The following is a 22,186-nucleotide window of genomic DNA, read 5'->3' as shown; positions in this document are numbered from 1 at the left end:
TTACTAAAATGTAAAAAATTCAATTTTCCCGGGAGAATAGAGCACAACAAAACGGAAAATCTGTTTAGAAAATTTAAATTAAAAGTAATTAGTTTTTAAAATAACTGCAAATGTGAGTTAGTAAAATGTACAAATTTAAAATAAATAATTATAAAAATAATTCATACATGCGGTTGTAAAATCAAAAAATCGTACAAAAACGATACAAAAAACAAATTAAATCGTCAATTAAACGCCATTTTTAGTTAACAGGAAGCCAGCATCAAATTTGACATTTTTTACGTACCCCATTTAAATATTCTATTTTGATTTCGTCAACTAGGAGTTATTTTCTGATTGGTCACTGGCTTAAGGCTTGCCCCATGTTTTGTGCTTTTTGCTTTAATGTATATCTATTATGGGCTTAAATTGGCACCCATTCTGGTTTAATCTGACTAATAGCTTCGTTTCGAAACCAACACCTGCAAGAAATATTTTTAATTATCAATCATATTATAACGTGACACAAAATATTCTTAATTTAATCTGGATAATAATTGCCAGAATAAAAATTTGGAAGTTTTTTCCAGACGACGTTTAAATTTAATTAAATTTAAGGAATTATTGATAAACCGAATCGCACTTGAAACAGTCTGCAGCGAAAACTGTAATACTATTTATAATTGTCTAAAGTCTAAATCTATTATAGCCAATAAGTCGTAGAAACATAGTAAAATGCTGCCTAAAAAGTTTTTTGTTTATAGGTATATATTTATTGTTTATTTGAATATAATATATATTATAACTTATTTATATAATAAATATATCATATTACTGAACATCACTGGTGATGGACAGTATTGTTTAAAGCACAGAAACGTTGTCCTAATGGCCGGCAGGGCACTGGAAATTTGCGTCTTAGATGTTGACGCGTCTTACATTAAAATATGTAAATAAAAATCATTGAAAATGGTTGTAGAGCAGGATAATATCGCTGATTACTTTATCGCCGTTTTAAAATTTTCTAGTACAAAGAATAATCAAATATTCAAGATGCATCAAAAATTCTATTGAAATATTTCTTACTTTGAAAAAAAAAAATTAATAATATTTTATAAATTTAATGGAACTCGATAAACCTTTCCTTCTAGGATGACAAAATTATTACCCTTTTAAAATAATTGTACTTTTCTTATTAATTATATAAGAACTCCAACTATAAGGAAGAATATAACAAAGGAAATCTAAACAATCTCTTCCATTTCAAAGGATTGAATTCTGGAATTCATTTTGAAATAAGAACATATCGTACGTATGAAATTGAAGTGCATAAGGAAAGCAGTTTAGTCAGACAGGTTGAGCATATCTTCAGAAACAATAAAGGAAATATCTTAAGTATGCTCGTGTTCTTTGTAAATGAGAATATACCTTAATTTTCCAGCGATACAACGGGGAAGGGAAATGAAAATAATTAGAAGAAAATGAAGATAGAGAATGTACTTGCATTATTTTAAAGTATCACGTATTACGCGATGCTGAGATACTTCTTAACTAATTTCCTTTGCTTTTATTTCAAATATTTTTTTTTTTTTTAATTAAATTTAAGGAGTAGTGGAAGTGATTCTTGGTTTCTCTTAAAAAATTTATTCGAATAGACCATTATATTATTTTCTATTCCTTTTCTCATGTTGAGGAACATAAACCACGATGATAAGTGATAATTTTTTTTTTTTTTTGCAACAACGGACATAAAATAGATTTCGAGAATAACTTTGCCAAAAATGGACAAAAACAGCATTTTCAAACATTTTTCTTGTTGTTGTCACTCTTATTGTAAACCATTTCTTAATGTTGAGGTCATCACAAAGTTTGAATTGCAACACTTCCCTTCTGCGCAGAGCATGCAACAACAACAACTAAATTAAATTGAGAGAATTTAAATATTATCTAATAAATTTTGAGTTATAATAAATATTTCGTCTGTAATAGAAAACAATTAAGTAAAAGCCAAGCCATAAATCGAAGATGTATTACTACTACGGAAATAGTAATTGCAGCCAGATGGGATTCCGCAGTGGTAATCAAAAGCAAATAACAGTTGGTGGCATACAACTTGTTTCTAACAGTATGTATTCAATTGTATACAGGAGTACTATGCAATGTGTATTGAGAGAATTGTATACATATAGTAAACTATGATTGTTTGTCGTCTATATTCACACAATATGCATACAAACTGAAATCTAATACAGTGATACCAGTTTTTAATAAGTAAGTACTGATAAGACTGTAGATATGCAATAAACATAGCAAGAAGCAAGGATTTTATAAAATTAAATCAAAAATTTTGAAGTAGGTAATTTAAGGAAATAAAATTTACCAAATATTATCCTAATAATTACTAAAACATTGTGCCACTAATTAATCAAATTTCTCTTTCAACTAAGGTCTTAGAGAGACAAAACGTGCATTAGCAGCCTGCTTTCACCTCCTCTTCTATATTGAAACATTTTAGCCCGTGGAAATCGAGCCATGGTTTCAGAATAAGGAATAATAACCAAAGGAATGTAATCAGAGAAAGGAAGAAGTTCAAACCCCAGCTCATTTATTTTTTAAGTTAGCAAAGGCAATGCAAGGTTATGTGACTTGTAAAATATGATTCTGATTAGCTCAATCTTATATCTCTCCATCTTGCTTAAGAGATGGCCAAAGGGACTTACCCTCATAACAATTGAAGAAGGTGTTTAGAGCGAGAACATATCCCAGAATGCTGCTCCCTTCGTTCCCGCCATACCTCTAGTCCAAGAGGAATCATACCAAATAAGCCGAAGAATGGATGGCAGAGGTAGGCGTCGACCCGAAACCCTTTAAGGTCCCATTCGGAGCAAGTAGCTTTCCAAGTTAACACGGGCTTAGGAAGTGTGACCTGAGAAAACCTTTGTTAAGATAGGGCTGTGGAGGAGGATATACACTATCTTAGAAGGAAAAGAAATAAGGCTTTAGGAAGAGAGAGGAACTCCAAATGTTGCGAGCGCCGTAGGTCCACCACGAAGAAACAGTGGGCGGGAGACAGACAGATGATGATGATTTGCCGGCCCTCCGATTCCTGGAATTTCCCAAGAGAGCCTGGATGGAAATTACCTCCGGGGTTTATAGCTTTCTTAGAATACTCAGCTGCTAGTGATTTAAAATATCTAACTTTAGCGTGGATCACCAGAGAGAATGTTACTAACGACCAGCTCTCCTCACTTCCCAGGAGAGTTTGATTCACTTTTGATTCCCTCAGAGATCCTAATGATCATCAGGATTCGGGATTATATCCGGTATAGAATCCTCTTGAGGGAGCTACATTCAAAATGTTTAGGAAAAATTAAGTGAGTGGATGGGTTGTTTCATCATCAGGGATACTGCAGGGATTTAGTGGGAGTAGAACAGAAGAATGGAATTTTGAAGACAATTTGAGAACTTTACTGAGAGGAAGTCGGCCTAGCGTTTACACCCTCTTTTTAATTGAATCTAGATTATGTATGCAGCCTTTTTATTCTAATTAAACATTCAAGGACTAAATAGAACCCAACTTAAGAAAACCAGCTGTTATTATTTATTTATTTTTTTGCACGCAACATCCTACTTTTCTAACCCGTTTCCGTTTTTTTTAAACTACACTATATTAATCCAAATCCCAATGTATTACATGTGAAAAAAATTAAAATAAAAATTGCAATAATTAAAAAACAGAGTAAGCTAACATTTCTGCCTTCCTGTATTTGTTAAGTTTTTTGTTTACATTATACACTTAATACTTGTTTCTTCCGGTTTGGGGGGGGGGGGAGAACACTTCCACCATATGCCAAGCTGCCCAAATTAGGAGCAATGAAAAAGAAAAAAATTAGAGAAAAAACGTGCGCCAAAACCGCAAACTCTTTTAGCATCAGGTTCATATTAAAACCGAGCCGGGTTTAAGGAAGACAACGGCTCCTCCACGAATAGAGAACACTCTTTTTATTCTAACAAGAGAGATATTTTATTTTAAGCCTCGTGAGACACTGCCGAGAAAGAGTAGAGCATTTAAAAAACAAATAAGTAAATGAATATTTATATTTAAGTTACTGTGTAAAGCGGTTAGCTTATATACACCAACATATAAACTTATTTTTCCATGAAAGTGTACAATTTTAGGGAATAAATTCTATATAGGGATTAAAGTTTTGCTTCTTCTTTCTCTTAACTAGCGTAAAACAGGAAGTATTGCGACCGAAAAGACTTTAAATTTTAGGTTTTCACCGGAAATAAACGTTTTAATGCACTCTGGATTTAAGAAAAGGAAGTAATTTGTACAAATCAATCTGTGAGTTTGGGAGAGGGTATCCAGAAAAATTCTGTACCAAAACTTTCATTACGACAAAACAAAACATTTGTACCTTTAATTTTCCAGCATAAGAGTCATGCATGTGTGTTGTATCCCCGACCAGTTTCGGACTTTCGACCATCATCAGAAATAGATTAATTAGTAAAGTAAAGAAATGGCGTATTTTTTCAGGCGGGGCTTAACGTCCAACTACCAATTAGGTGTCATGGACAGAGGCGACTAGCAAACATACTTTACTGTAAATTTCTTTTATTAACCATTAAATAAAATCCAAGCCCTAAAACCGGGAATCGAACCCAGTACCATAATACATATTAGCTTCGCAGGTCTCGCCTCTAAAAATAGATTAATTAATTAGTTTGGTGCAGAAATATCGACTTAAGTTTCCGGTCAGCATTAAACTTGAGGACTGAATCAATTAAAATACTAATCAAATAATAGAGTTGATATTCTAAATTAATTGTGGATACTCTAAATCAAAAAACCTAGACTTCACACAAGAACGTGGATACCCTAAATAAAAAAAAACCTGCCTACACAGTAGTCCAACAAAAACGGACCAAAGCCTAGTCAACGGAAACAGCCCTAGCCTTTTTCAAAGACATCGTTTTCCGGATGGCTACAAAAGAAAAAAAAAAAATATTGTGGACATAAAAGGCTAATTACAATGTTCTCCCTAAAGAGAAATTTTCCTTACCACCGATTCAACTATCCGCCTAATACACAAAGTTCAAAGTATTAAAGCTTCAATTAATACATAACCAACATATTAATGTATTCTATATTTAATATAGAGAATATATAGTGAAATCAGGTATTCACTATAAATTATAATACATTTACATAATTGCTGTAGGGTTGTATGAATTTTGATGAGAACGCCCGCCGCCCCCATAATTCAAAATTGCAAATTTCCTATCAGTTATTGTTAATTTAAAATATCAATTTTTAAAAATATATAAAGTGGATTACATAAATAGAAATTATTAATTTTTAAAAAAAGATATATGAATATAATTTCAAACCTCTCAAATTCCAAAACTAACGAATCTTCCAGTACAATTTTCTGGATAAGTAGCAAGTGTTCCTTCAATAATTAACCAGAATCAAATTATCCCCTGTATAAATCGTCGCCAGGTGAAAGACAAAAAGTTGTTTATATTATAGTAGATAATTAGCGCGCGAGAACTCCAAAACAAAGTAAAAATAAAGTTACCTGATTGGATCAGTAGAGCAATAATAAAAGGGAACATTCCCTCCCTAACAAACCTCTTCCCTCTTCTTCTTCCTTTTTTTTTTTATTGAAAAACAATAAACTGAACAAATCAATTTGTAAAGTGCTGTTCAGTATTGGGGTGAAGTTCTATCTTTTTTATAACTCCATGGGGCGCGGAAGCGGAGTAGTCATTTCCTTCTCTGAAACTGGAATCAACTGGAAAAGCCTTGTTACTGTCTCTCATTTTAAGACAGCAAAAAACTTTTATCAAAACATTAAGAAGTCTCAAAAAAGAGAAAGAAAATCTATAAACAAACTGGTGTAAACAATCACTTGAGTTCCTTCTTCTGCAAATTCTAGAGTTTCTACTTGGATTTTTGTTTTTAAAAAAATACCAAATTTTACAATATAATTAATTTTTTCAAAAATAAAATATTAAAAAGTAAAATGATGCTTATTTTTTATCGGGCAAACTTCAAGTCCAACTACCAAATTAGTGTCCAGTGGTGGCAAACGTACTTTACTACTACAGGGTGGGGCAAAAGGTATGAACCGGTTTTAAAGGGATGTAAAACAAAAACAATTCAACTTATAGAAATTATGTTTATATTGTTTAATTCAGTACAGAATCTAGTTAAGTTTGAAAGATGATATTACGTAGGTGGCGGCCGCCAGCCGCGATGCACTCTTGAAGGTGAATTCTGAAGTTTTCAACCGCTCTTCTGCACATTTCTATGGGTATTGCCGTAACTTCCTCTCTGATTCAATCCTTAAGTTCTTCCTAAAGTGACTGTATGGTATGCAGTATCCCAATTTGGGATTATTGGTCCTTACTTTTTCGAGGATAATGGGCGAACCGTCACTGTCACCGCTGAGCGCTATGTGACAATGTTGTGAAAGAGTTTTTTTGAACCTGAGCTGGAAGAATTGAGTGAAGCAACTAATCTGGGAGACATCTGGTTCCAACAGGACGGGGCTACATCCCACACTGCTAGGATTTCAATGGCGAGATTGAGGCAAGTGTTCCCCCAGCGCCTCGTCTCTTTTGAGGGGTGACGTGGAGTGGCCTGCGCGCTCACCAGATTTGAGTATTTGTGATTTTTTTTTTCTTTGGGGGTACATAAAGGAAAAAGTTTTTAAACATCGTCCACATACCCAGGAAGAACTTAAGGACTGAATCAGAGAGGAAGTTACGACAATACCCATTGAAATGTGCAGAAGAGCGGTTGAAAACTTCAGAATTCGCCTTCAAGAGTGCATCGCGGCTGACGGCCGCCACCTACGTGATATCATCTTTCAAACTTAACTAGATTCTGTACTGAATTAAACAATATAAACAAAATTTCTCTAAGTTGAATTGTTTTTGTTTTACATCCCTTTAAAACCGGTTCATCCCTTTTGTCCCACCCTGTACATTCTCATCATATTAACCGCATTAAATAAAATTCAAGACCTAGATTAGGAATAGAACCCACTAACTAACAATACTTCTTAGCTTTGCTGGTCTAACCTCTAATCGCTCGGATATTGTGCCTCGATAAAGAATCGTGGCACCAATAATCAATTTTTAGTAAGACAGAAAATATTTTTATAAAACGTTACACTCAGAAATGATGCTCCTTCAAACAGCCCTAAAACGAATTTTTCTAGAAGCATTCTCAAATTAAACGCTCATAAAGACTCACCGGCACCCAAAAAGGGAACTCAAAACAAGTATTGTTTAATAAAAGCGTAAGAGAAGATAATGAAAACAGATTTTAGAGAGTTTTTTTTCTCGATATATTGAGCGTAGGCCGAGAAAATACTCTTAAACGAAGTCTCGGTGGCTAAGCAATCACCAATCATAGCACCAGATGGACCGTCATTCGTTGATGTTGGGTAATATTCTCATAATTCTTCGCGCGGAAGTGTACATAATACTGATTGTCATAAAAGCTAATAATAAATTCGAGATGAAACCAGGGCGGAATAGAGAGATAGAAGGTAAAGAAAAGGATGTCCATTGAAAAAGCAACGCCTTATGCATCTCCACTATGGAGAGGTATGCAAAAGTCAGTTCTAACCAACATTAGAAAGGGGGAGGTAAACCACATCAAAGGTGAACACTTGTAACAGATGCACTTTTAAGTGCGAAATATTCCACTTGTAACACACTAACTGGAGGTTACGGTACATCTATCTGTCTGTCTGTAACTTGCCTTGGTGCCTGCCTGTGTACACTATCCTTCAACAAATATTATGACATCACCCAACTGTAATACAACCTTTTTGTACAATCTATTCCACTTCAAAGTTACATTTACTTAATTTAAGTTTCATTTAAATAATGTTAAAGACAATAGCGGATGATAAAAAAAAAGTAGTTGGTGGGACTCACGTTTCCCGTCATTTATTTTCTTCAAATACAACTCAATCTCTTCTTAAAAATCAATTAGGCTATGAGAATGTTGTAATGGTGACAACTGCCTGCCTGGCTGTTATTCCATTGTACTCATAAACGACCTGAGCTAATTAGGGCATAAATAGAGATGGGGATGTAGAGAGGAAAACCTCTTGGTTTGACAGAAAGAAGTAATCTTTCCAGGAACATTGAAATCTCTCTGAAAACTTATTCTTCTGGAGAAACTAGAGAATGATTTTTCATAAAGGAGGGTCGCAGGAGTGAGACTGCTATTGATGTTCCCTAAACAGAACCAATGATCCTCTCTCCATAGTTATCGTAAGCTGATTAATATCTAATACCGAAGGGCAAGTTTATCACCGCCTCCAGGTCGTAATATTAAACATAATGGTTCGTTTTATTTTTCCACATAATCGAAGTTTTAATCCCACAAACATTATCAAAAGTTAATCAGTACTAATTTATTATCAAAGCGACCAAGGTTATGGATACTGAAATAACCTCTGGTAATGTGATATTCTTTATTAAAGAAATATAACTCCTATTATTTTCATGATGTCTACGTATTCTATTTATATGTTCTTTAATAAAGTTGAACACGTCTAGCATAAATATAACCACAAGATATTTATATGAGATAAAAAAATATATTTTGGAATAAATCAACTATATTGTGAGAAAAACCTACATTTGTTTTTACTTCCTTTAGCTAACAGTAAGAGGGAGTACAGAAATCATGTCAAATTTTAGGAATCAAATTTTCACTAGAAATACACGTTTTTGGATTCCACGTGTTCGAAATACTTGATTTTAGAAAATCATGCTTGTTAGCGAAACAAGTGTCAACAAGAAATTGGACAAGTTTGAACTTTATATTTTGCATGAATTGTACCTGGGGACCTGCTGAACATGCAGTGAAAGAACAATCGTTTTAGAGAGGAAGAAGTCGTAGTGTCATCGTTAAACATCATCCCCCCAATCTTTAGGAAGAGATTTAGGTGGCACAAACATCGGCAAAACAACTTTTTCTTTTTAAAACCAACTCAATATTCATTTCCTGCAAAAACTAAAAATCGAAAATTCAACACGTTCACAATACTTCCTCTAATATCAGCTGTTAGAGGAGATGAAAAATAAAATTAATAAAGAAATTTGCGGATATCCAAACAAGTTAAAGAATTAAAATCTATAATAAAATACAATTACAATGGAAGTTTGCCCTCATTTAAATATATTTTTTAAGTGAATTAAGGTTGTAAAGGAAATGACGAGAACTTAAGAACCTGCCTACTCACTACTCCGTAGTCCTAAAACCGGACGCATACTTGGAGCTCATGAATGGCAAAACTTTGTTTTTATTTGTCTATAAAGGCAGTCAGAGTCAAACAGAGCAATTGACTAACTGGAGAATCGCTATAAACATTCTCACGATTAAACTAATTTCAACTGGTCAGTGCACTCTACCCTGCTAAGGAGGAAATGAAATAAGGATAATGAAAAACAATCGAAAAAGAAAATGTCCTTGCAAGCAATTCCCAAAGTTTGATGTCAACTATAGAGCTGAATTGTGAGCCGGGATGTTTGATGCCTACCTTAGAGCCGATTTGGGGAACGAGAAATAAGATGCCTTGGGAAAGTCTTTGGGGTCCGAACATAAGGTCAAATAGAGCAGACTCCAGTCCAAAAGTAGGAAATGAAAGTATGCTGATTCTAAAAAAATAAATGATTACAAAAAGAAGGAAATAATCTCAGCATTTTGAGGAAAACTAGCAGAGAAAGGGTGATAAAAGATGGGCGCTCTAGTTCTTCGATTACAGTTGGCGTCTCCGCTGATCTTGCAAAAAAATAAAAATTATAAAGCTGGATTAATGAGAGAGAAATCAAGAAGCAAAAAAACAAAACATAAAATGGAAAAAACGGAAAAAAATGTGGAAAAGCTATTTTCCCAGAGAGGTTACATGAAAATTCTTCAATTACAACTTTAATATCTGCAGTAAGAAACAGTCGAACAGAGTTTCTCATGAGATATCTCTCATAAGACTTCCTTTTTCATTCCCAGAGAGAGAGAGAGAGAGGCTTAGTGCGCAAAAAAGAATAAAGAATTAACTGTAATTTATTCTGTAAATAAATTGTTTATATATAATGTAGTTTGTTAATAAATACTTAATTAGAATAAAGTATAATCTCCGGACTGTTTGTAAGAGGTCGACTATTTGCTGCACCAAAACCAAATTTACGATGTTCATTACAGCTTCTTATTTTAGGCTTTCTTTTTTTTACGCTGAAAAACTAAATGTTCTATTAAATGAAGGAAACAGCTGAATATATATATAAAGAAAACGGAAAAAAGAGCTATCCATAAATTTTCTTTACTGAAATTACGTATTACTACACTGACTGTTTTACCATTTTATTTTTTCACTTTCTTCATATCTTCGCGCTCATGCGTAATATGCCTAGAGTAATTCGTCGAAAATGACTGACACAAATCTAAACAAAATACTCAAGAGGTAGATTAATGATGGCAAACCTATGACCCAAGGGTCACAGACCAGCGGACGTTAGGATTTCAAATTACCCAAAGCTATTATGTTTTAATTATTTCCCACAACGTAACAAAAGTACAAGAAATAATGTTATTATTAGTACTCAATATAAGTTTGAAAATACATAACTGTTCTCTTCAAAAGTCTCCATTTTGTTTTTTAATGGTAAAAACGTTTGCTATCACTGATACCGAATGCAAAAGAGAGTGGCTGTAAAACACCAATTCACCGCAAACAATTGAGGCCCCCTAAAATGTCAGTTGGGTTGGTGCTTAGAAAGTGTACATGTTTATATCTGTGAGAGATCCTCGAAACGCAAAGTGGACTAGCCACTATTTCATAGGGAGAGTGAGGTCCCTCGGGGTCCAAATTTACACTGATACCCAAAAAAAAAAGCTAACATCTGTGGTGGGTGACACTGTTCGCTAAATCCAAATAGTTGTACTAAAACTAGGACTCTCTGATGATCGTAAATGAAATTTGTGAGTGAAGGGGTTAAAGGAATACACAGGTGTTTTCGAGTTTTATTCCCATAGAGGGACGTCATGAGCCCCAAAAGAAATGGCTTTTCTAAAGTGAAAATCCGGTTACTACATTTAGCGGGGCCATAAAAGTTGACAACATTTATAGGAGCATTAAATTAAATGAAACAATATATTGTTAATTAAATTACTTGAGACAAAGGCATATATTTAACCATATAAAATAAACAAGCATGGTTATATTTGATGAAATACCTGCTCACAACCCTAATATGCCGATCTAGATCAGTTTAAGTAAGTGGCGCGAGTATTCTTATTAGGTATCACAAAGGCAAAGATGTGATGTAATGAAACAGTGCCATAATAAACCAAGCGTGTTGACTGAGGGTACAGAAAGTAACTTACCTAGCAAAAGGATATAACCTGAAAAAACCTTGGTATTTTACGTAGATGAGGTATTCTATAGACCAGCCCTTTATAGAGAAAAAAAAAAGGTCTTTCAAGTCTAAAAGCAGAGGAAAACCGTAGGTACTTTGCATCCTTATATTCAGAAATCGATGCCTCTTCATTGAAAATAATAAGAGAATCTTTCCGAGCATGCCCCAAGTTATGTTCTCTCACCAATAGATCAGTGTCATGGGAAAATTATCGGTAAAGTCCATTGAGAAGAATTTTTTGAGGCGGTATTTGCGAAAAATCAGTGCAGATAAATTAAGAAATGACACCATAGGTGTTCAAAGCTATTTGGACGGTGTAATTGTTTGATAAAACATAAATGGTATGGATATGAACAGAGAAGATTTCCTATACGATAGGTGGGTGGCAGAACAGACATTAGTAGATCTTGGATGCAGTAGTAGAGGAGTGATGAAACAGATGGTATGAATGTAAACGTGCACTCAATACTGGATCAAGTCATATTGATGCTATCCAGCATGACAGATCAAATAATGCTCTTTAAATCATAATAAAATCATATACAAAAAATCATATTAATCACTTAATTAAGACAGAGTAAACAAAAACTGATTTTTTAAAAGCAATTAAAAAAAAAATGTAGAAACATTAGTAACCCAAATTAACTGAACTGTCATCTGATAAAACGTTAAAAAAATAAAATTAAAAAAGAATTCCTCTGTTCACAATTTACTTCTTCTTTTTTAAGCCTTCAAATAATCCTATCAACTAAGTAAATCCCTGGATTAAGGCACTAAAAAGTTTTATCCAATGGTAGCAAATAATCGCTTGTTATCATCATATACATATATTTCATTTCTGGAATCATTTTATAAATTTTTTCAAAAAAAAAAAATACGGAAAAAAATTATTTTTTGGAACATCAACCACCCTGAGATGAACATGATGACGTTTATGATCACGCACCTATCACCAATGATATCTTAGTTTAATAGCGTCCAATTAATCACTCCAAGAAGGCCCCAGAAACAGTACAACTATTGGTCTGTCCAGAGATGTTGGGCGCCGTAGAGGTGTCTGATCTGATGAAGGCGCTCCTTAATCTGAGAAATCTCTACTCCCGGACTGTTGAAAGGTAGGCAAAAGAGACTACTAGCTTCACCAGTAAAAACTAGAAAATGCTAGCGTAAGTTTATAGCTATCCAGGAGAAGCTATAAGAGAAGGAAGGCCTAGGATTAGGGATCTGAAGAGATCGAGGACGATGTTGGAAGCTCGGTGTAAAGAATTGGAGAAGAAGTGCTTTACTGAGAAGAGAACAATGTAGGAGCCAAAGACCTTTGAGATACAGAGCCAAAGAAGAAGATTTAGATCTATTGTTTTATTTTAATTGAAAATATTGTTTTACACACCCCATTAAAATCGTGACCTACTTGCCATTTAATTTTTAATTTAAATTTTTTGCAAGCGTCTTTAAAATATCATAACACACACACAAAAGGGTTTTATTAAAAATATAATTAAACAAGTTTAGCACCCCCCCGGCTATTTTTACTGGAAGTAAGTTATTTAATAATTATTTTAATTACAGCCTTTGTTATTGTATAATGGGTAGAAAGCAGGGTAACTTTGGAACATAAGGTGGCTGGAAAAATCATAACTACTGTTGAACATGTTAAACCAAAAATAATTATATTATAATTAAAAACTTTAAATTAATGAAGCTTTTTTTTTTAACTTGGCGCAGCTTTGAAATTTCTGTCTGTCAATTTAACAGTTTTAAATTTTCTACGTAGAAATATGGGATGAACCCTTTTGTTTAAAAAATTTTATTGATAAGGTTTTTAAAAATTGATAACTCCCAAGGAAGTCGCTAGTAGATAGGCACTTTTCATATGCACACTATTAATGATTAAACACAATTGAAACAAGTTTTTTGTAAAATTTTGGCGAAAATGTTCGATGAAATTACTCCATATAGGTCATATTACTGCAAAAAAGAAACGTACTCAAAACAGATAGTAATGGATTGAGGCCAAATTAACAAAGATTAAAAGGCTGGGGGGCAAAGTTTTTATGGTCTAGTGCTCTAGTGGATCAAGACGTCACCTTATTGTTGAAGGAAAAAGACAATGAATTAGATAAGCTTTTTGAGGAATAGCTGAGAGTAGGCAACACGAGAATGAGATCTGCAGAAGCAGAACGGGATAAATGAGAAAAATACTAAAGAAAGACCAGGCTCTATTCTTAAGTGAAGAAGTTTTGATAATGACCCGAGATGATCAAATGAAAAACTGTCTTGAGATATTTTGAGTTAAAGTTTGTTTCTGTTTGAAACAGTAGAAATCTTTAACTTCAAATATCTCGAAAACTACTCGATAGATTTTGTTTATAATTTACCCGCATATGGAAGCTACTTTAGTATATAATTGTGTAAAATCTAGTAAAAATCTGTCGAGTAGTTAACGAGATATTTAGAGTTAAATTTTCGGTTCGTTTGAAACAGTGAAATCTTTAACTTCAAATATCTCAAAAACTACTCGATAAATTTTGTTTATATTTTACCTGTATATGGAGACTACTTTAGTATATAATTGTGTAAAATCTAATAAAAATCTGTTGTGTAGGGCACATTTTGGATATCACTAGATACCATTCACCAGGAACCTTTTGGTGCTGCGGGAGAGTTATGTACAATATGTTATTTCGATCTGACATTACTTCAATAGGTATCTGATGATATCCGATATGTAAAGCAACAATAAAGTTAGTTTTAAAAGGTTATACCTTCTAATTGCTGAATAGAAATATCTTACAAATTTTTAAACTCAGTTCACTGAAAAACTTTAAGTAAAAGCTTATTTTTATTATGCTAAATTAATAATGGGCCTTATCACACCAAAAGTTAGAATAACATCTTCAGGTAATTTTTGCTAATATTAAGCAAAACAATGGGAACTTATCACTCAATAAACATTTACACATAGATCAAGCATTCAGTTGATTCCTCGGTCAAGCTTCAGAATATTAAGTATGAACTCCTATTTGGAGTTTGCTTTTGCCTCTCTGGCCCTTTTCAAATGTACATCCTGACTCCGCCATAGTCTGACACTTACGTCTAAGTTAGGATTAGTTTACTAAAAGTAAAACTCACAATTCTTCAAATAAAAGTTATACGAGTTAAGTTCCTTAGCTATTAATATTGTCAAAAGAAGTTAAATCAACAATCTAATCCGTGTTTAATCGTTATAAAAAAAAAAAAAATTCAATAATCAATAACAGATTTCAGTTACGGCTCTCTTTAGCTACATAAACAATAACATGAACTTGTGCGTTGTGAATGAGAAAGAGAGAGTTAGAGAGCGAGAGAGAGAAGCTAAATTGCAAGCTCATTGCATTTACGTTCCGTAGCACATAGTAGGTCACAAGCATCATTCCACACGGTACAGACCAAATATAGATGATTGCACTAACTCAAAGATAACAGGACTCTGTAGAGATAATTGAGGACATTGTCTTGCTTTTTATTTCATCAAGTAGCTGGACACAAATTTTAGAAAAGCAATTTGTAATAGGAAAAGAAAAACAAGATTTACTAAGACGAATATCAAATCGTGCATAAAACACTACCTGGATTAGTAAAACGCTAACAGCTATAAGGTGGGATTATGTAGTTGAAATGAAATGAAATGGTAGTGCTAAGTTTTTATAGGTGACCCAAGAAGTTACAACTACTTGCGGTGAGTTCACCTTAGCAATGTTTGTACAGCTACGGCTCTAGCAGTCAGACAACTAAATACATCATTAGATTTCTTTCTTCTAATCACCAATACTTTGATGCCAAATACTTGATGAGAATGAAAAAAATAAGTAAAGACTATTATTAGAATAAATAGCGGGAAAGAAGTAGCAGATTATTTTAACAGTGTTAAACTGATATGATTATTATCCTTCTTTATACAACGAAGGCCAACATCCTTGCTGAAACGGGTTTTTAAAAATTAAATAAAAACAAGAATGAGTAGTTGCTGCCTCTCTCGTACCCTAATTTCTTCTATCTTTCCCCTGCATTTGACGGTATCATGAAAACGTAGCAGAAAGAAGTTTTTTAAAGAAAGATTATTATTGGTTAAGGTAAAACGCAGACCCACTTGAAGGCCTAAAACTGTATCTTCTCAGGATTAAGCTCCAATTGAAGACTTGTCTGGGCAGACTGCGAACAGGAGGAAAGAATACGAACATCACATTCTGTCTGTCGTGGCGCTACAAATCGGAAGTTTGCAAAAAGAGTTTGACAAAGAAATATCTAGAGAAGATAAAATTTAAAAACTGCCATAGATCTTAAAATAAATTAATAAGTGTGTAATTACACATTTAAAATTAAAAAAATTTAGACATGATTGAAACAGCAAAAAAAAGAAAAATCATAAAATTCTAACGGCTAAATTTATCATTTCAAATTACCTCCTAGTAAGTAATAAAGTTTGTAAAATTAGACTGTAAAACTGTAACAAATTACCTAACAAAGAATTTGCTATTTATAACTTGAGAATTATCATTTGAAGTAAAAATTAGCAATTATTGCGAAACAAGCATAAGATTCTTTTCTTATTATATAAATGTTTTTAAAATAAAAATACAAAATTTAAATATCATACAAATGGTTATCATGTTATGCAATTTAAAATGAAATTTTTGTCTTCAGTTTCTTCTAATTCACCACTTAATATAAATAATAAACCCTTATAGAACTGTGCTACCGGACAGTTTTATTTAATGCATTCACATGAAATAAGAATTATCATAGGAAAAAGCAAGAATTAATTATAAGAATAGTACTAGTAAAATAATACTAGCCTGAAATATTGTAATAGTTTTTTGAAATAACATCTACCTTTTTAGGTAAATTTGAAAAACTATTTAGTGAATGGATGTAATATTTCATATAATATTAATTAATGACCTAAAATTCAGAGACTAATGGGTTTCAAATTCCATATTTTCTGTGTAAAAGTGCAATAAATTATGGACAGTCTAAGTCATTAACCATTTTCTGATCCATTAATCTCACTACATTAATAATTTCTTTATTACTTTAATTTTAACAAATTTGACTACTAACTTTTGGTACCTTAGCTAAAAATAAGAAATTAATAAATGATCACATTGAAAATGCTTTGGTAAATGTTTCCAATGAAATTCTTTTAGCTCTAAATTAATTAAGAGTTTTTATAACAGCATTTAATGAATTATTATATAAGAAATCATTTATAAAAAATATTTTTTAACAATTCATACTGAAATTAAATAAATAAAACAAATTGAAAAATGGAAATTGCATACCTATAAGTTTGTTTTCGGCATCTTTTAGATTCCAGATTTTTTATTTTTTCTATCCTCATTTTATACGCACAAAAACCTATTTCCCATCAACTAATCCATCAATAATTAAGCAGTTTTCACATAATCACTGGACGATTAAAATATGGCGCTCCCTCCTTTTTTTTCTCTTCAGATCTAGTTCAAGTGACGTCACATTAGCATCAAGAAGAAAAATTAATAATTAATAAAATTGATTAATTAAAAAAATTATTTAAACAACTCATTAAATTAAAAATATTAAAGTTTTTATTATTTAAAAAGTTTAAATTATTAGCAACCTTTTCTATTTCTATTTCTTTAATCTTTTAAAATTGGTTTTTATAATAAATATAAAATTATAATAAATAAATTAGTAATTATTTATTATATAAAAAATTTTAACAAATAATTTTTATTAAAAAAATAAAATATTTTACTACCCTTATACAGGAGCTACTTCCTCCATGATCAGTTCTGCACCAGTCTATATTCTGCTGCCATGGACACACAAGAACCGTAAGTTTCAACTAAAGAATTATTCAAAATAATGTATAACTTAAACAATAATGTATGTATACTTTAAAAAAATGAATTAAGAACTTTAAATTCATAGAAAATATTTAATGTAAAGACTTTTTTTATTTGTTTAAGTTTTAAAATAATCTTTAAAAATTAGAACTATTGGATTACTTAAGATCAAATATGGCGAATTAATATCGTTTAAGAAGGAACTTAAATTATTAAAGGATTTACATAATCATGCAATTATCCTTGTTTTAAATGAATAGTATTTAAGTGATTAGTTCATTTTGAAATAGAAATTTAGTTTTTTTTTATATATTATACATCTTTATTAACCAAATTCGGCGTAGAACGGCTGAGTTATGGATGTGACCTCACGAAAGTAATAATCCTGTTTGAAACACACGGCATTTAGGTTAATAGTACATGTTTTGAGACAAGAAATGTTTTTAAATGGTTTTCAACTATAATTTTTGGTAAAAGTCAAGAGTAGGTGCCGGCGATGTGGTCCAAAATTGATGTGATTTTGATTCCATGTTACTATGTAACCCCCACATTTAAATATAAATATTAAATATTTATTATTTAATAATTATTTATTATTGCATTATTTATATTTTTATACACCATATTTATTTCCTACAGAGTACATTTCGTTCTAAAAAATAACTTACCACATTCGCAGCAATCCCTAGGGCCCTACACCCTATTTATTTCCCACATCTTACCTTTTTACCTTACCAACTTACCACTCTTAATTCAATTGCAAAGTATGGATAACGCAAAAGTTGATTTGAGATACAGATTTCATAACAAAGCAAACCAAAAATAACTTACCACATTCGCAGCACTTCCTAGAGCCCCCATATCTTACCTTTTTACCTTACCAACTTACCACTCTTAAATCAATCGCATACCGCTAACGGTAATGCGAAAGTTGATTTGAGATACATATTTCATAACAAGGCAAACCAAAAATAACTTACCACATTCGCAGCAATCCCTAGAGCCCCCACATCTTACCTTTTTACCTTACCAACTTACCACTCTTAATTCAATTGCAAAGTATGGATAACGCAAAAGTTGATTTGAGATACAGATTTCATAACAAAGCTAACCAAAAATAACTTACCACATTCGCAGCAATTCCTAGAGCCCCCATATCTTACCTTTTTACCTTACCAACTTACCACTCTTAAATCAATCGCATACCGCTAACGGTAATGCAAAACCTGATTTGAGATACATATTTCATGACAAGGCAAACCAAAAATAACTTACCACATTCGCAGCAATTCCTGAAGCCCCCACATCTTACCTTTTTACCTTACCAACTTACTAGTCTTAATTCAATCGCATACCGCTAACGGTAATGCAAGACTTGATTTGAGATACATATTTCTTAACAAGGCAAACCAAAAATAACTTACCACATTTACAGCAATTCCTGAAGCCCCCACATCTTACCTTTATACCTTACCAACTTACCACTCTTAATTCAATCGCATACCGCTAACGGTAATGCGAAACCTGATTTGAGATACATACGATTTGAGATACATACGATTTGAGATACATATTTCATAACAAGGCAAACCAAAAATAACTTACCACATTCGCAGCAATTCCTAGAGCCCCCACATCTTACCTTTTTACCTTACCAACTTACCACTCTTAATTCTATCGCATACCGCTAACGGTAATGCAAAACTTGATTTGAGATACATATTTCTTAACAAGGCAAACCAAAAATAACTTACCACAGTCGCAGCAATTCCCAGAACCCCCACATCTTACCTTTTTACCTCACCAACTTACCACTCTTAATTCAATCGCATACCGCTAACGGTAATGCAAAACTTGATTTGAGATACATATTTCTTAACAAGGCAAACCAAAAATAACTTACCACAGTCGCAGCAATTCCCAGAACCCCCACATCTTACCTTTTTACCTCACCAACTTACCACTCTTAATTCAATCGCATACCGCTAACGGTAATGCAAAACCTGATTTGAGATACATATTTCATGACAAGGCAAACCAAAAATAACTTACCACATTCGCAGCAATTCCTGAAGCCCCCACATCTTACCTTTTTACCTTACCAACTTACCACTCTTAATTCAATTGCAAAGTATGGATAACGCAAAAGTTGATTTGAGATAGATTTCATAACAAAGCAAACCAAAAATAACTTACCACATTCGCAGCACTTCCTAGAGCCCCCACATCTTACCTTTTTACCTTACCAACTTACCACTTTTAAATCAATCGCATACCGCTAACGGTAATGCGAAACTTGAGTTGAGAAATATATTTTATAACAAGGCAAACCAAAAATAACTTACCACATTCGCAGCAATTCCTAGAGCCCCCACATCTTACCTTTTTATCTTACCAACTTACCACTCTTAATTCAATCGCATACCGCTAACGGTAATGCAAAACTTGATTTGAGATACATATTTCATAACAAGGCAAACCAAAAATAACTTACCACATTCGCAGCAATTCCTGAAGCCCCCACATCTTACCTTTTTACCTTACCAACTTACCACACTTAATTCAATCGCATACCGCTAACTATGGGTAATGCGAAACATGTGCCGAGACATGTATTTCATAACAAAGCAAATCAAAAATAACTTATCAGAATAAGTAATAAGGTTTAGAATTTACCTGTTAATTGAGAATTCTAACCATTCCTTTTTTGCAATTAGAATATTGCTGCCCATTAATTTCATTTTTTCCTCAACACATTGCTTTTAGCAATGCCAGTAGTGGTAATTTTATTGGTTTAATATCTTGAAAACTTCATAAGCTCTTAAGTTGAATTAATTTCTAATTATTATTTTAAGCAAGCCTTGATTATGAAATTGATTGCTCAATCTCTTTTTTTGTACATATATTTATGAAAAGCTATGGCGAAAATAAAATTAAAAAAATGGTAAAATGACTTATTAATAAAGCAATTAAGTAAAGATTAACCCTAAAAAGTTAATACATATCTTAAACTTGATTTTTTGGCAAGGCAAAACTTCCGAGCTTTTCCATAAATGAATTTCTTCAATCATATGAAAAAATTCGGCTCACATTTTATCAAAAACATACTTACATTTTCTACTTACAAATTACAGATATCGTTGTGGTGTTTTCCGTACGGAGTTTAGTGTATGCAGTGCATAATGGAGATTTTAGTAGTGTTGCAAATGACGCCATAATCTTTCAAGGAGCACGTGGTATGTTGAATTTGGTTATTTGTTGAATTTTCTTTTTTATATTTTCACAAAATTCTTAACACATTAAACACTTAATGATAATAAGCACATTCTTAGACGCATAAATAATCTTGAAAAAATGAAAAAACCTTTATAGACTTAACCTATTTACATATTACAACCTACTTAGTGAAAACTATGCCACCATTGTTCAATGAACTAAAAGGGTTTAAGGTTAAAGCGTAGTTGACTTAAGAGGGAAAAAAAAGGTATATGAACTCCCCACCATTTCATTTTTCTGTACATGTTGTGGGGATAGGATAATCTAATTAAAGGGATATTCTGAATTTCTCAGGACAAAGCTCACTCCAGTAACATGTTTTATAACTATTTTCTATGATATAAATATAACTTTGAATTTTTATAAACTCATGGATTGTTTGCATCTATAAAATACTACTTTCAAATTAAAAACTGTGGTTGTATTTTAGTAAAATTCAATGCATCAAAATGTTATATTTAGGGTAAAGAATTTTGGCTTAACCCTTCATTTTCTAGTTATGTGATAACCATTATTATTTACAATTAATAACTATTTACTTAAACTCCAAGGATGTTTCAAAACCCCTTCAACATGACTTTAATATCACATTATCTCTTTCTTTTTACATTCCTTTGACATACCGTAATGTTATCATCGCGTTGCTCAATGATACGAACTCAGCACTCACTGTTTCAGGGCTGACCTTAACGTTGTGCATTGGAATGTCCATTATTATCTATGACAGAGCCTCCTTCAACAGTACATACAGTTCCACAGTAAATGCTGGCACCATACATGGTGCACTTGTCTTGGCAGGCGTTGACTGTCGAAGGTCAGAATGCATGGCTCAAACGGACTGTTTTCTGCCCTTCTATATATCATGACTTCCTCTTATTATCTTTGACATTACCTTGATTTACCCTGTTTTGCTTAAAAAATGGAAAATAAGAAATTTATGAATTTGTATGCAAGCTGCTACCTGTGGTATTTCTATAGCGACGTCGGCAAAATTAATCTCATTATCACTGATACCACTAGTCTATCTCACTTTAAATCCAGGGGTGTCCTATGCTGATTCAACGAGCTTCTATTGCCACTGTTTGCTTTGGATCGCCGTTGTCGTTTTGGGCAAATGAGTTTTACTATTATTTTGATTAAGGTATTTTACTTTAACAACATAGGTTACAATAGGTTATTCTACATAACACAATTTTTGTTTTAAAGGCATTACTGTCATTTTTGATGATTATTAGATTCCAGCCTTCATTCGAGAGTGTTATCTCCCTACATCTGTCTTAAGAACTTATTCTTTGGAATGTTGTTGAGCTTAATTTCTTCAGGAAATGCAGATGTCTCTTCTAAATTACCAATTCGACCAGCCTCCAAACTTGGAAGGCAGCTTACATTTTTTTAGAGCTTACAGGAAAGAAGTTTGCATAACAAAGATAACACATTTGCCAAGGAAATTATAATAACTGTGGTTCAACTAGAGAAATTCCAGATATTTAGAAATGTGGGTTATACGTTCTGTTTTTCCAGAGTTCTGATTTTTCAATGTTCATTTTAGTTAGGTTAAGGAGTAAAATAGCATCTAAAACTATCATTACTTTATTATGCCAACCTAGTTCAGC

The 22,186-nt window shown here is 32.6% G+C and overlaps 1 protein-coding gene across 6 annotated transcripts in view; it reads right to left on the bottom strand.

Moving 5' to 3' along the window:
• LOC141460039 (extracellular serine/threonine protein CG31145) overlaps positions 1-22,186 on the bottom strand; it is a 284,669-nt gene that overhangs the window by 179,561 nt on the left and 82,922 nt on the right. Inside the window, exon 1 of one of the 6 annotated variants that reach the window (XM_074139652.1) lies at positions 16,752-16,904. The exons of 4 other annotated variants lie outside the window; for them this stretch is intronic. In XM_074139652.1, coding sequence (XP_073995753.1) covers positions 16,752-16,810 — 59 coding nt within the window. In that variant the 5' untranslated portion in view covers positions 16,811-16,904. Of the gene's footprint in view, positions 1-286; positions 307-16,751; positions 16,905-22,186 lie in introns of those variants that run through there. One more of the 6 variants, XM_074139653.1, reaches the window with a different exon arrangement.

Source organism: Rhodnius prolixus, unplaced genomic scaffold, assembly GCF_049639745.1.
Source record: "Rhodnius prolixus isolate KJV_2025 unplaced genomic scaffold, Rpr scaffold_6, whole genome shotgun sequence".
NCBI classification, from domain to species: domain Eukaryota; kingdom Metazoa; phylum Arthropoda; class Insecta; order Hemiptera; family Reduviidae; genus Rhodnius; species Rhodnius prolixus.
Note: the sequence above shows the minus strand (reverse complement) of the source record. Positions and strands in the feature narration are given on the sequence as shown.